Raw genomic sequence first — 15,181 nt, forward strand, 5'->3', positions numbered from 1 at the left:
TGGGGGACAGTGAGAGAAGGGCCGAGCCTCTCTTAAATCGCAAACACAGGTGAGAACACAAAATAAATACCATGAATGGATTTTTCATGCAACTGGTAAGGCCAGACTGCCCGGCGACAAGCATGAAAACAGGTGTGCATAAGAGCGCACCGACACCAACCTACAAAACAGGTGGATCCGCAAAAATCGCTACAGGAGGGAACCGGAGTAGTTTCCAGTTTAATTACTCATCAGGTTACTCTTTCACCCAGACGTAAAACCCTGGAGCTCTAAAACAGCCCTGGGAACTATCTAGCCAAGACACACTCTGACGTTCCTATCACTGGGCGCGAAAGGAAGAATGTAAGTGCATGGGGAGCAAAGAAGGGTGCAGGGGCACCTGTTAAGGCAGGAACGCGAGAAGAACTGGGTTTGGGATCAGGGGGAAGGGCTGGGTCCCGCCGGGAGAAGAGCTGGTGCTCAGGATTTGGGGAGGGCGAAGGGAAGCGACCGCGGAGTGAGTACGACCGGGCGGGCAGGACGCTCGGGAAACCGCCTGTCAAACACCCTGCGGTGAGGGGCGGGCGCGAAGGGCAGGTAAGGGGGTCCGAGGAGGTCTGCAGAGTCCTCCCGGGCGGAGAAAACAGATGCGAGGCTGGGGTACGCGGGGCCCAGAGGCGCGGCGAGCCACGGCAGGGCAGCGCACCGGAGGACCAGGCGTCTGGTCCGAGCCTCGGAGCATCTAGGTGAGGGCGGAACCTTACCTGATACTCGGGGTACTCAAACATGTAGCTCATACTGCATTTGTTCTCCTCGAAGCCGAAGAAGACATCCCACAGCCCCAGGGTCGCCATAAAGACCATGAAGACATAAAACGCCAGGTTCCAGAGGTTGACCGAGTGAAGAAACATGGTGGTGCTACCGCCGCCGCCGCCACCGCCGCCGCCACCGCCGCCGCTGCCGCGGGGCTGCAAGCACTGACAGAGCTAGCCGAAGACTCCGGGCCGCCCCAGCCGGAGCCAGCCGAGCAGAGCGCGCCTGCGCGTAGCCGGCCAGACCGCGCGCCCGCCGGGCAGTGCGCCTGCGCGCAGCCACCCCACGGCGCCTCGGGCCCGCGAGTCCCGGAGAACTGAGAGTGGGTGGTGTTTGCAGCGGGAGCACGAATCTGCCGGAAGAGAGGAGCGAGAAAGCGGAGTGGGCTGGGCTGGAGGGTATAGGGGAAAAGGGGAGGGGGCCAGGAAAAGGAAAAGGGGAGGGAAAGAAAAGAAGAGAGGGGGATGGGAGCCCGGGAGGCGCGCAGGCAGAAAGGCTGGAGTGCGTTCCAAATGGAATAACCTGAGGAGGGGGATGGAGCCCAGATCTAAGAGCCTATTCATGACCGTGAGCGGTCTGGTCGAGGGGAGGAGGGACCTCTAAGGCCAATTGACCATCACTGTCACCTGGCAAACACCTCTCCCAGCAGCAGTTTAAAAGCCCTTCCCGTTGAATTTTGAAATGCCTCGGGCCTCCACAATTTTAGTTCTCCCAGTGGCAACTCACATTCACAGCTCTCTGGACCAGTTCGCTTGAGAAGGGAACTAATGGCTTTCCCCCCATATTTGATCTCCGTCGCAGGTCCTGTAGACAACGGGGCTTAAAAGCCACGGGGCGGGGGGTAGGGGGGAGGTGGAAGATACCAGCAGTCAGACAGGATTTTGCTTTTGGTGTAAGATGAAAACCTGAATCACAAAAAGCATCCTTAATCTTGAAAATACATTATGAAAATGTCCACTAGCACTGACGTTCCCAACAGGTATCTGCTTGCTCAGGTAGGTTGATGCTATCTTGCCTTGCTCCCTAGAACCTACACTTCTTTGGGAATTGGTTCCATATTAATGTGAGGAGGCAATTTTGCTCAAGCTTCCACTCATACCCTCAAATGATTTAATTCATTTTGAAGAATTCCATTTTGGTTTTTGCACAAAGGAGGGGGTAAAAAAAAAAAAAAAAAAAAAAAAACAGCTCAAAACCATTCATAACGTGTAGCAGCTTCAAAGCACTAGACTGTTTTAAGGAGAAAGACACCACAGCAGTCTTTGAAACTGACCCGGCAGCAGATGGGGTAAATATGTCTGTGAATGGTTTTTGGCATTAAATGAATTTCATTTCACTAGGGTTGATTTTCTGATACATTTTATGGGCAAAGGAAGTTTGGCTCTGATAGATGAAATCAAAGAATTTTAAAACTAAAAGGAAGCCTATAGTTTATTTTTTTTATAACACACCCATGTTAGCATTAAGAAAACACAGAAATTTTCCCCTTCCCCCGTGCAGACGTGAATTCGTCTGCGCAAAATAAAGGGTTCCTTGTGTGAAAAAAAGAGAAAACACAGAAAGGTGAAATGATCATGAAAGTCAAGGTATTCTTTACACAAACATTTGCAAGTCTAAACAAATTCAGCTAACTATTGGATGTGGAATATTGATGGAGAAAGAAAAAAATAGGGAAATGCAGCAGCAGGCTTCTTTTACATATGGGGGGACTAGGTGGGGGAACTGTGGGTAACAGTGACCAACAGAGTAATCCTTAAGTAATGTGTATTTGGGATGCATTATGTATGAAGTTCTTGTGGTGGTGAGTTCACTTGGGACTATCTTTTATATTCTGTTAATGAAAATAGAGTATATTAAATATGTAAAATAACACCAACAACATGACTATATTATCAAGAAAAACCTGTTTCAATAAGCACAACATTTAAAGATAAGTGTGATAAAGAGGATATACTATATAGACTTTTGACATTGTTAGATCCACAAAAGAGAGCACTTGGGAGTGTGGGATGGAATTGTTACCGAGCTGGAGCCTTTTGAGAAACACAAAAACCCCTCTTCAAATCCCGATTCTTGCAACCAAGTCAGAAAGATTTCAGACATGTCAGTCAGAGTAATAGGAATGAGTTTACTGAAGGGATAGAAAAAGGGTAAGAGGACTCTTAAGGCAGAGAATGGGACCTCTCAGAGAGGAGAGGGACAATATGCCTCCAGCTTTATTGAAGATCCCAGAGAAGTCTCCAAAGAGTCCTGCCCAGGTCCACCTCTTGACTTTTAACTGACAGCAAGATGACTTCAGAATTTCAAGGCCCCACTGTCACAGCAACTAGGTCACCTTGGCCCATCCATGCTAACAGGTTCTAATTAGATCCTTATATTCTAGAGTTACAAAAATCTCCTTGTCACAAAAATCTCCTGTATTCCTCTCATGGACATTATCTTGGGCCTGCATTTCTCCTACAGTTAATAGGTAGTTTGCTGAGGAATGTGACATATTCTGTCCACTTAGGCCAGGCAGGGCTGCAGGTAAATTACTTCTTGGAAAAGAAAGCATGTGGCAGGTCAGCACAGTGGGCCCATTTTATAGAATTATTCTCTTAACCGTGTGTTCACACTATTCACTCCTCTCTGTCCCCTAACAGAATTACTAATTAGTGCAGAGGGTTATAAATCATGTAGGGAAGGATTTAAGTTATAGATTGAAAAGGGAGTCTGCTTACTCAAGAACATCACAGGCATTTCTCCTTGCATATTATGGGAAACATTATGATAAATAAACCAAAGATAATTCTGCTTTCCCTCATCGATCTATCCCAGGACTTTTTAATGTGTGTATATTAAATATTTGGAAGTTCTGTTGAAAAGAAGGTCTCATTCAATGCTTCTGGGGTCGGCCTAGATTCTGCATGTCTAATAAGCTCCTGCATGATGCCAATAATACTGGCCAGTGGGCTATACTTTGAGTAGCAAGGATCTCTCTTGCCTGAGGACAGCTACAATGAAGAAAACCCCTGAACTTAAAGATGACAGAGTTTACTCTTGAGGTGGCTTTCATGAGTTGTGGCAACAAGCTTCCTAGATTATCCACTTAGGAGTCAAATAGAAAGTCAATTGAATGAGCTTGTTTATAATCTTCCTATACTACTTTTTAACTTCTTTCTGCATATCCATCATTATCTTCTCTTGACCTAACTTTCTTTTATATCTATCCTAACCCTACTGAATATTACTTCAACACCCTCTGACATTGCTGCCAACTTCCTTGAACTTTTGTCTTTCTATCCTATTTTACTTATAGACTTCCACCCTTGGTTTAATATAGTCTAACTCAGCTCTGACACTAGTATATCTGAGTACTACTGGAGAAAATGACATAATCATTCGAATTATTGTCCCAAAATACCTGTATATGATTCTGGTTAGCTTCCCCTCCTATTTTTCAAACCACTACTTTTTAAGCACTCTATGTCTTTCCCCACTTCTCTTTTAGATTGTTAGTATTTAAACTTATCTTCGTATTCATAGAGATAATGTTGATTTCCTTGGTGCACTTGCTTCAACTTCTCATTTCCAAGTTCATCATCTCTACCTAATCCTATTGAGTTAATACATCTAAACTGCTTGGAAGAATACCTGGTGTGCAGTAAGCATTTTTCACTGTACCTTGCTGTCCTTAGAAAATAACAACAGCAATCCTTCTAATTGTGCTCTAACTTACCCCTCTTTCTTTTCAGGGAATTAGTTTTATCAAGTTAAGTTCTCTCCCATCTGTCCTCCTTTCCCCAAAACCAATCAATATGCTTAGATCTGAATTATTTCAAAAAAGGAAAAAATCTTCCTTGTAACTATCATCTGTACCTTCACCTTATCATTCCAGTCAGGGTTCCTAAAGATCCTAAGAGATCTCCAATTCCTTACCTCCTATTCATGACTACACACAGTAACTTTTGGTGCCCCCTCCCCACTCCAAGGGAACTTTTCTCACAAAGGTAACCATTGATCTAATTACTAAACCCAATAGACACTTTTCAGTCTTACCTGATCTTCCTGTGTCTTCTTTAAAACATTTACTGTATTATTTTCCTTAATACTATTTTCTACATGATTTTCACCTACTCTTTTGACCTCTTAGTCTCCATCCCTCCAAACTTACTTTTCCTTTTCTGGAGTCAGTGTTCTCTTGGTTGCAGGAAATCAAAAGTATTTCAAGTTTAAAAGGGGATTTTTTTTTTCTTTTTAAGACAAAAGAGATCTCAGAATTCCAAAATAAGATGGCAAGGTAGGACACGTGCTGACTATAGGATGTATACTGTTCCCTTGTGGTCACTCTCAATTCCAAATTTAACCCATCTTTTAGCTGGTCACCACTAATTACAACTCCTCTTTTTGTCAATTTAGCTCAAAATCCTACTTTGGGAAGTGGTATAGGGGTGGGAGAGCAGCTGCTAGTTGGTCTAGGTGATACTTTTAAATCAAGCCTCACATATAAAAAACTATTAATAAGGATTTGGAGTATGTGAGACTGAAAGAGTAAACTGGAGCTAGAACCATAGTAGACAAGGGAATTGAGTTTTATACAGTAAATAATTGGAAGCCATTGAACATTTATAAAATGGGAATATTTCAGAGTTGATTGTATGAGAAGACTCAATCTTGTATTGATGTCCGGCTAGATCAGACATCATGGGGTCTTCTGTTCAGACCAGCAGAAGGTGTGGATTTAATTCAGGTGGAAGAAAAGAAGGAATTTTTTTGTTGTTCTTCATTATGAAGAAATGTACAGCATATTCGATTAACTAATGAAGAATGATTTGGTCAAATAATGTGGAAAGATCTTCAAGATATATATTTTAAGGGAAAAACCAAGGGACATAACAGTACATATATATCCTGTGTTTTGCATAACAAAGAAATACTGAAAGAGATAAATAAATGATAGCAGGACATGGAATGAGAAGAAGGAAGCTGGTGTATAAGCACTAGTTATGGATTTCTATCTTTAATATTTTTTTTTTACTTTGAACCATAAAAATTTAGTAACTGCCAAAATTAAATAATTTAAGAGCAATCCTATAATTAAAAACCTATTGAAACAATGAATGTAACTGCTATAGTTTAAATTTAGAATGTCCCCCAAAGACTCATGTGTTGAAGGCTTAATTCCCAGCTGGTGGTGCTATTGGGAGGTGGTGGAAACTTTTGAAGGTGAGCCTAATTGGGGAAAGTAGGTTACCAGGGCAAATCTTGTCTCTGCCCTGGCTCTCCCTTTCTTGCTCTCTTTCTCTTCTTCCCAGTCACTATGAAGTGAGCAACTCTGCTCTGCCACATGCTTCCTGCCATGATATCCTGCCTTGCCAAAGGCCCAAAGCTACAAGTCTTAGTGATACTGAAACTGAGCCAAAAGAAATCTTTCCTCCGTTAACTTAATTTTCCCAGTGATGAAAAGTGGACTAACAGTAACTACATAAAATCAATAAAACCATATCCCCCCAAAAAAGATTTATCTCAAATGATTTTAGAACATCCTTAGTGAAATTCATTCTAAGAACAAAAGGAACTACAAACAAATATTAATCTATAGTAGGTTCCTTGTAAACAGTAATATTGGTTTTGTTATTTGGGAATTGTTCTCTTTACATTGTAGGAGAAAATAAACACATACTTATAATGAACTGTTGTTAAGAATTAAGATTTTTTTCAGTGTAGGAGAATAGAAATACAATTAAAATTCAAAGAAATCAAAAGAGACAATGCAGCCCAAGTCTCTTACTGGTATTAGAATGAGAAGTAACAGATTATCAAGCCAAAATAACAGAAGAAAAAAATGAATTTCTTGTTAAAAGAGGTGTATCTATTTTTAATACATTCTATTTCACACTTCAATTCAAAAATTGCTATTATTTAACTAATTTTAAAACATTTTGATTTGTTTACTTTCAAAAAAGAAAGAGAATAATAGCTTAGACATTGATGGTAGCATTGAAAAATTGATGGTAGAATTGAAATGGGACAAAACAGAAGAAATCTGGAGGGCTATTGACTGAATTGTTGCACCAGACAGGGGGAAAGATGCAGAAATGACTTCATAGTTCAAGCCCTGCTAATAAGAAAATTGTAGAGCTATGTAAAGAAATAAGGAGGAAAATCAGAGGCGAGGCCATTTTGATGGGGAAAGTACTTTCTGTTTTAAACATAATTTAGTTGGATATTTTCAAGAGTCAATGAGAAACGTAAATCCTTACCATGGAAAAGAGTTCAGCATACTTAGAATCCATGGAAAAAAATTCAGTAGAAATCCTCATTTGCTGGTAAATGGATGAAATTGGAGAATATCATACTAAATGAAATAAGCCAAACCCGAAAAACCAAAGGCTGAATGTTTTCTCTGATATTCACAATTGGCGGGGGTGTGTGGTTAGGGAAGAATAGAGTTACTTTACACTAGGTAGAGGAGAGTGAAGGGAGGAGAGAGTGTATGGGGGTAGGAAGGATAGTAGAATAAAACAGACACTATTACCTCATGCACATGTATGACTGCATGACCGATGTGATCCAACAATATGTATAATCAGAAAAATGAGAAATTACACTCCATGTAGGTATGATTTATCAAACTGTATAAATGAATTCTACTGTCATGTACAACGAAGTAGAACAAATAATTTTTTTTTAAAAAAAAAAGAAGCTTAGAATCCAAAATCAAGTGAAAGCTTAAAGACCAAAATTCTAAACCCAGGAACATAAAATTAAGAAAATAAAAGGAAGGAAAACACAAGGAGACTGACAAAAGTTGTCAGAGAGGAGAGAGAATCAGGAAAGAGGTATTTCATGAAAAGAAGAGGAGAGAGTCATTAGTGTCATACAGTTCACATATCATAAAGAATGGGGAATAAGAACTACCACATGGATTTGGTGTCTGGCAAATCTGTCCTTAGGAAATAATTCAAAAGATTTATGCAAAAATACAATAATCCCAGCATTGTTTGTGATATTAAAAAATGTTTGAAATGCCCTACATATAGGTCAATGGTTAGTAAACAAATTATATGTATACTCTGGAATAGTATGCAGTGATTAAAATTATGTTTTGAAGAATGTTACAATAGAGGATAATGCTGAGGAAAAATGTATGAAACAAAATTATATACACAGTATGTTCTCAACTATACACAATGCATAAAAATGTTCTCAAGAACTATGAGAAAATGTTAACATTATTTACCTCTCAGTAATGAGAATATGAATGATAATTTCATGCTCTTTATAACTTTTGTACTGTTTGTACCTTCATTTATTTGCATTTTTTCTTTTTTATCCTTTATTTTATTTATTTATTTATTTATTTATTTATTTATTTATTTATTTATTTATATGCTGTGCTGAGAATTGAACCCAGGGCCTCACATGTGCCAGGGCTCTACCTCTGAACCACATTTCTGGCCCCTTCTTTGTATATTTTTCTGCTTTCCAAATTTGTTATAATGAGCTTTTTTAAAAAATCAAAACATTTAATCACTATTACTAATATAGCCACTATTTCATCAAATAAATGGAAATTTGGTTGAGATGTATTTACTGATATGTTCTATATTATAGAAGTTTTGAAAATGTATACTTTATATGATATATTAAAATCTCTTTAAATATAAGATACCTCATAAAATTTAATGTTATGATTTTGTGTTTGATATATGAAGAGAAGATTTCCTGGTTTACTGGAAGAGTACTGGTTACTCTTTCTTACATTTGGATAATAAAAAGACGTGACACCTACACAAACATTTAATAAACATTTGCACTGTAATGTCCATCACTTCTTATCTTCTCTTTCTCCATTCAGAGTTAATTTCCATTCTTGCTGAATTAGATCCTTTGGTAGTTCTTTGAAGAAGGGTCTGTGGGTAAACTTGCCTACAATATGTATGTCTGACAATGTTTTTATTTTCTTCTTGAATGATAATCTAGTCGAATATAAAATTCTCCATAGATGATTTTCTTTCCTTCAATACTTAATAGATTTTTTTAAATTGTTTTCTGGCATCTGTAGGTGCTGATGAGAAGTCTGTTCTCAGTAAGATTGCCATTTCTTTGTGGGAAAGCCGCCTTTCTCGTTAAAAAGATTTTGATATTCCATAGTTCTTGATATGCTTATAAAGATGTGGTTTGGATTGTATTTCTTTTCCTTTGGATTTAGGAGGTTTTTACATTTGTGGATTCACCTTTTTTTTCAATTCTGGAAATTTCTCAATCATTATTATTTCAAATGCTCCCTATTACCATTCTTCTTAAAAGCTGTTAGATATATTTGGAGCATCTCATTCTGTCTTGCAGATGATTGAGCCCCTCATAGCTCTTTATTTATCTGTTATGTTTTTAATGAATTACTTAAATATATCTTGCAATTCATGATCTTAAATGGTACTTGTTATTTCTACTAGTCACTGAAAAGAAGTAACTTTTCCTATTTCAATTACTGTATTTCTTGTATCCAAAATTTCTGGTATTCCAAAAAACATTTTATTCTTACCTAATGAAATCCATTCTTATTTTTAAACTATCTTTGGGTATTTTAAGCATACTTATTCTAAAGATTATTTCTCTGTTATCTAGAGTTCATTCTTGTTATTTCTCCCATGTATTGCATACACTAGTATTCATAATGTCAGATTCAAATGCTTCATAATTTTGGTTCATGAGCTCATCTTTAATATGAATTATATACTGCAGGGTCTTACGCTTCTTCTGTTGTTCAGGCATTCCTGTGGATGAACCCACTGAATTACTTTAATTTCTTGATTCTGAATTTTTATAATATAAAAGTAGCCTGAAAAATTGCAATCACTCCCACACATTAAAAGTCTGGAATGGGGGATTTGGGTTATTGCTCAGTGGTAGAGCCCTTGCTTGGCATGTGTGAGGCACTGGGTTCAATTCTCAGCACCACATACAAATAAATAGATAAAATAAAGGTCCATTGACAACTAAAAAATTATTTTAAAAAAAGTCTGGGATGGTATTTATTTTGTTTGATCCTATTCAATTATCACTATGACTACAGAAGTTCAAAACTTATGAATTTCTCTCTCTGGCACTTTATGAATTTCCTCTTTTTGCAGAGTTCAGTAGCATAGCAAAAGAAAAATATTAATCTAGAATTTCTAAGAATTTGGAATGGGGATAAAGGGATAGAGAAACTAATTTTCTCTGAGTTAGTTTTTTTGGCAATACTAACTAGTGCTCCTTGTTCAGCTTAAATACTAAAAAAGAAAAGTCACATTAGGAGTGTTATTGTAAGTGAGTAGTGAGGTGAGGACGGAAGGCAAATTAAAGTGTTTCAAGAAATATATAAATAGGAGAAAACAACTATTGTAAATATAGGCTATTGTCTCTCCCCCTTTCTCTATTTTTATAATCTATTTCTAAAAGGTAGTATGCTCACAATTTTTTCTTTTATGCTAGAAGGGCACCAAAATACATTTGAGTGGATGGATAGGAGCTAATGAGGAAATTTCTTAGATGAAGAGAACAAGGAAGAGAAACATCTTTTTCAGAAACTGAGATGGAAGAAAATATTGAGGCAGAGGAAAATTAAGGTGGGAAGCTTTCACTAGATAGTCTTAATTTCTGTGCAGGAATAAAGTCTACTTCTTTTAATAAGAATCAACACTCAAAGAGGGTGTAAATATTTAAGAATTATTGTTTTAAGAAATGAAATTGCACTCAATAAGAGCTGATCAATAGTGAGGATTCATTCAGCAGTGTTCTGCACCCTTGCTCCCCAATTTTCCTGGTCTTCTCAGCTAACATAAATCTCTGACTTTTCTGCATCTCTCTCATCAAGGCAAAAAAAATAAAATAGGGGTTTTGTAGTCACAAAATATTTAGTTGGCTATTTGTGCTAACTTCTGTGATAAGGGCTGCACTGATGTCAGTCACTGATGTCAAGGAACTAATAGCCTTAAGGTGGGTACAAAAGATAACTACACTCAGTGTGGTGTTAGAAAAGAGACACAAACAAGGAGTATTAGAACATCAAAGAGGAAATATTTAACTGTGTAGGGAAAAAAGGATCCCAAAGAAGAGTAAGTTATGTACACAATGTTATAATCAGAGCTCAAGGAGTGCATATTGAATTACTGAATGAATGCATGAATGGATAGACATGGCTGTAGTTGGAAGACTTGAGAGGGTGAGCTTCCCACAGTTCAAAGTACCAAGAGACTTTTTAATCATTCAGATAATGTTTGCTTATGAGACTTTCTGAAAGTCAGGCAGATCCATAATTCACTCCAAACTTAAAGATAGGCTGTTAAAGCCACATTTGTTAGTTCTTTCATTTGGATACATGGTCATGTAATGTTTACTTCTTATATCATATAGCTTGTTTTTATGCAACAGATACATTTTTCAGAATAATATAAAATTCAAATATTTATCAATTTAAACTTCAATGAAGGTATAAGAGCACTGAATCAGGAGATTGGCATTCTAGACCTATAGGTACTTCCATCCAAGCATGACTTGGGGCGAGTGTCTTGATCTCTCTAGTCCTCTGTTTTCTCATGTGTAAAATGATTTGACAAATAATTTCTGAAAGTTTATGGCTCAAATTTTAAATCAATTAAAGATTTTAAAACTTAATGTAACCTTACATAAGATACCATATTATAATCATTTGACAATCAGCTCTCAACTGAAATACTTATTAAATTTATTAATATATCAGTTTCTCAGAAATTATTATAGGTTTAAACTCCCTTTGGTTTTTATTTACTGAAGGCAGTTAAGAGTTGTTGAGAAGACAGTCATATCTAGATTTTATACACTGGAAGAAAAATTATGCTGTTGGGTCTGGAAATCCAGTTGTTTTCTAAAATAAATTTCACTAGATTATTCTGGTCTCAATACTCACTATATAAGTTTTTTAAATAAGCTTTTAAATCCCCAATATACAGTAGATTGGCTTTTAGAAGCTAATATTTACCCACCCAGTTGGTTTAATGCTTTCTCAAGCTTGTTACTTATACCTCCCAGTGTCTTATATGTAATAGACATTCAATAAATATTTATTTTAATTTATTTGAAAATAAGTCAGATTCTGTAGTTATAATCATAAAACCTCACCTTTTCTTTGATGCTTCAAAGCTTAAAAAGAAAACAAGAAAATATAATGCCAGCAACTCTGTGGCTGCCAGCTCTGTTTCCAAGGAAACAGAGAATAGATCATCAAAAACAAAATAAGGTTTTCCAACCCGATTACCCTTTTTTCACCAGTTCAGTCTTCATTGCTGCAAAGGCAACACAACCTCAGCCTTGCAATCCAGAATTTAATTCTGTTTGTGTGTCTCCCATGATTAAAACCAGGCAAAAATTGTAATCTCTTGGGTTACATGTTGGTTTGCTTGTAGAGAGAACTAAACTCCTTCACAAAGATGAAGAATACCTTGTGAATATAAAACACTATGTACAATTACTAAGTAGCATAATATATTTTCACCTTTAAACTGTCAGATGTTTATAATATTGAAACTCAGATTTTATATTTTTGGGGGAATAAAATAAGAAGGTAATGGGAATTTATAAGAAAAGATAAAGACTTCTAGCATAAAATATTTTAAAGAGACAAGGAGAAAGGGGACAGGAGAGAAATTGAGGATAAAATAATTGACTTTCGATTCAAATGAGCAAAATGCCACCATAACATTCATATTTGTTAAAAAATATTTGTATCTACTAACTATGGATAAAATTGTGAAAAATAACAGTTATAGATATTGTTATATAGATTAAAAAAAAGCTTGGTTTAGCATTATTATGTTACCCAGTGGTGCTATGTATTTTATAAAAGCCAGTATTTTTCTATTTAAAATTTTAGTTAAAGCCAGAGAATTCTTTCTGGGGCAAAATGCATGTAGAAATTTGTTTTAATGGAAGTACAGTTAAATTTAAGAGACTTCAGTTAACATTTTATTAATTTCAGATAATAAATGAGGAAATTCAGACAAGAGCTCTAATGGAAAAGAATGACATATAATTATTAATTTGGGGTCTTCCTTATACTTACTTTCTTTTTATGTACCTATTTCTTCCAAAAAATTATTACTTTTTAAGACATGGGCTATATGGGGATCTTGGTCATTTTTTATATCTCATCCCACTGAAGGACCTTTCAGTTGGAGGTATTCCATAATTATTCTTGAATAAAAGTTTAAATTTATTTAAGTAATACTTTATACTTTAATTAAAGGTTTATCTACTTGGGGACTTCTTGCTATCAAATGCAAACTTTATGATATTGAAACACATTTGTATTTTAAACATTAATAGGCAGGATAGATTATATACTATAAAACAACTCTCAATACTTAGTTCTTTAAAAAGACTTGGAGAATAAAATATGAATTTGAAAAATTAGCTTAGCTAATATAAAATACTTTACATTAAAAGAGAATAACAATAACATATGGTTATGTTACAAGAGGGTACCAACAACATGTAGAACAAATATATACTTGTTTTGAGAACAGTAAGGCACTAACATGGTTGGTTTGGTTAAAGCACATGTCTAAGTATTTAAGCAAAGCATGGATCTTGAGACCTATGGAAATAATTGTGAAGGATCTGGACATATGTCCTCATCTGTATATTGAGGAATTTGAACCAAATCAGGAGTCAGCAGCCTTTCTGTAAAGTGCCAGATTGTAAGTATTTTTGGCCTTGTGGGTCATAAGGTTTCTGTTGCAGCTAATCAGCTCGACCACTGTAGCATGAATGGAATTACAGACAATCATTAAATGAATGAACACTACTGTGCTCTAATAGAATTTTATTTACAGAAACATTCAGGGGCCAGATTTGGCCTGTTAACCATGGTTTGCTGTTCTCTGAACTAGAAGATATCTAGTTCAGTATTCTAGATTCAATATTCTCTATCTGTAAATATCTATCTGTAAAAATCCATGGATTTTTCTGATTTTCCAAACTTATTAGACTTCCGTCAAGAAATGTGACCAATGGTGAGATTAGTAGACAAATTAGGCTTTTAATTCAAATTTAGCTAAATATATGTCAATTTAACCAGAGTTCTATCTAGTATCACTGTACATATATGAAATATTATGACATTGCTTGATAAAGTATTTATGACTAATTTTATTAAGAAATCAACTTTAAATAACGCCCCAATAAATTTTATGATGTACACTCAAACATATAGAAAATCCCTCTGAAACTTTAAGGCAATATAAATATCTTAAATTTATTTTTAATCTTGTTACTATTTAGAGGGCTAGGGACCAAAGTAATAGTCACGTGAATGTTAAGACACTTATATAACAGCATCAGAAAGCTAAACCTGCACACAAAAAAGTATATTTGCCATTCCTACCATATGTCTCATCTACAAAATTCTTAATGTATACCTTCCCTTGGTCCTGATGCTAGGCCACAGAGGAGGAAATAAAGCAGTTTAAAAAAAAATTAAGCTAAAAAAAGGTTAGCTACAGGGTTCTAGTCTAATGAAGGCACAAATATCTACTTAAGACAATCTCAGTAAAAAGGGGATGATGGTGGAAGCAAATTGACACTTTTAAAAGATTGTTGTGCATATCTTGTTTTCATTGATTAGCTTCTTTTAAAAAAATGTATATCTTTTAGTTGATACCTTTATTTTATTTTTATGTGGTGCTGAGGATTGAACCCAGTGCCTCATGTGTTCTAGGTGAACATTCTACCACTGAATCACAACCCCAGTCCTGATCAATTAGCTCTTTAATGACAAATTATTTATGACCTGGTAAGAAGCAGAAGGAGTTTCCAAGGAAATTCAAACTTTAAAATAAACTTTTCCCAACTAATAATATAATATAAGGAGGCCTGCTTCAATTTCACCTCTAACTCACTATTTTTACATTTTAACTTCTTTGAGCCTCACTTTCCTCATCTGCAAAATTAGAATAATAATTCTATCCTAAGCACAGTTGAAAAGTTTATAGATACCAGTGTAAAGTGTTGGATATATAATAGATGCCTAAAAAGGAAGTCATTATTCCAATAAGCTTCGTAACACTTGCTTGTTTAGAGAACAGATCTTGTTCCAATAAAGTGAAAAAACTTTCCCAGTACAAAAAGGAAAAGAAAAAGGAAAAAGTAACAGTTCACTGAACACAAGGACCATCATCTTTCTATCAAAGAGACTAGCTTGGAGCATTGCATGAAATTGACATTCAGAATTTTTGACTTAATCAAAGAAGATGGGAAATTTAAAAGGAGAGATTAGTATGCTTTAATTACGGGAAGCAGAAAGACAGTTTTTCTTAGGGGCTGGGGAATACCTCCAAGGGAAGCAAATTTTGGTGAAAGACACCATTTCTATGGATTGTTGATTTTG

The 15,181-nt window shown here is 36.2% G+C and overlaps 1 protein-coding gene across 1 annotated transcript in view; it reads right to left on the reverse strand.

Annotated features, from left to right (window-relative positions):
• Positions 1-1,103, reverse strand: part of PGAP1 (post-GPI attachment to proteins inositol deacylase 1) — an 82,239-nt gene extending 81,136 nt beyond the window's left edge. Inside the window, exon 1 of the mRNA XM_079132584.1 lies at positions 744-1,103. Coding sequence (XP_078988710.1) covers positions 744-890 — 147 coding nt within the window. The 5' untranslated portion in view covers positions 891-1,103. The remainder of the gene's footprint in view (positions 1-743) is intronic.
• Positions 1,104-15,181: the final 14,078 nt, after the last annotated feature.

Source organism: Sciurus vulgaris (genome assembly GCF_902686455.1).
Source record: "Sciurus vulgaris genome assembly, chromosome: 3".
In the NCBI taxonomy this organism is placed as follows: Eukaryota; Metazoa; Chordata; class Mammalia; order Rodentia; family Sciuridae; genus Sciurus; species Sciurus vulgaris.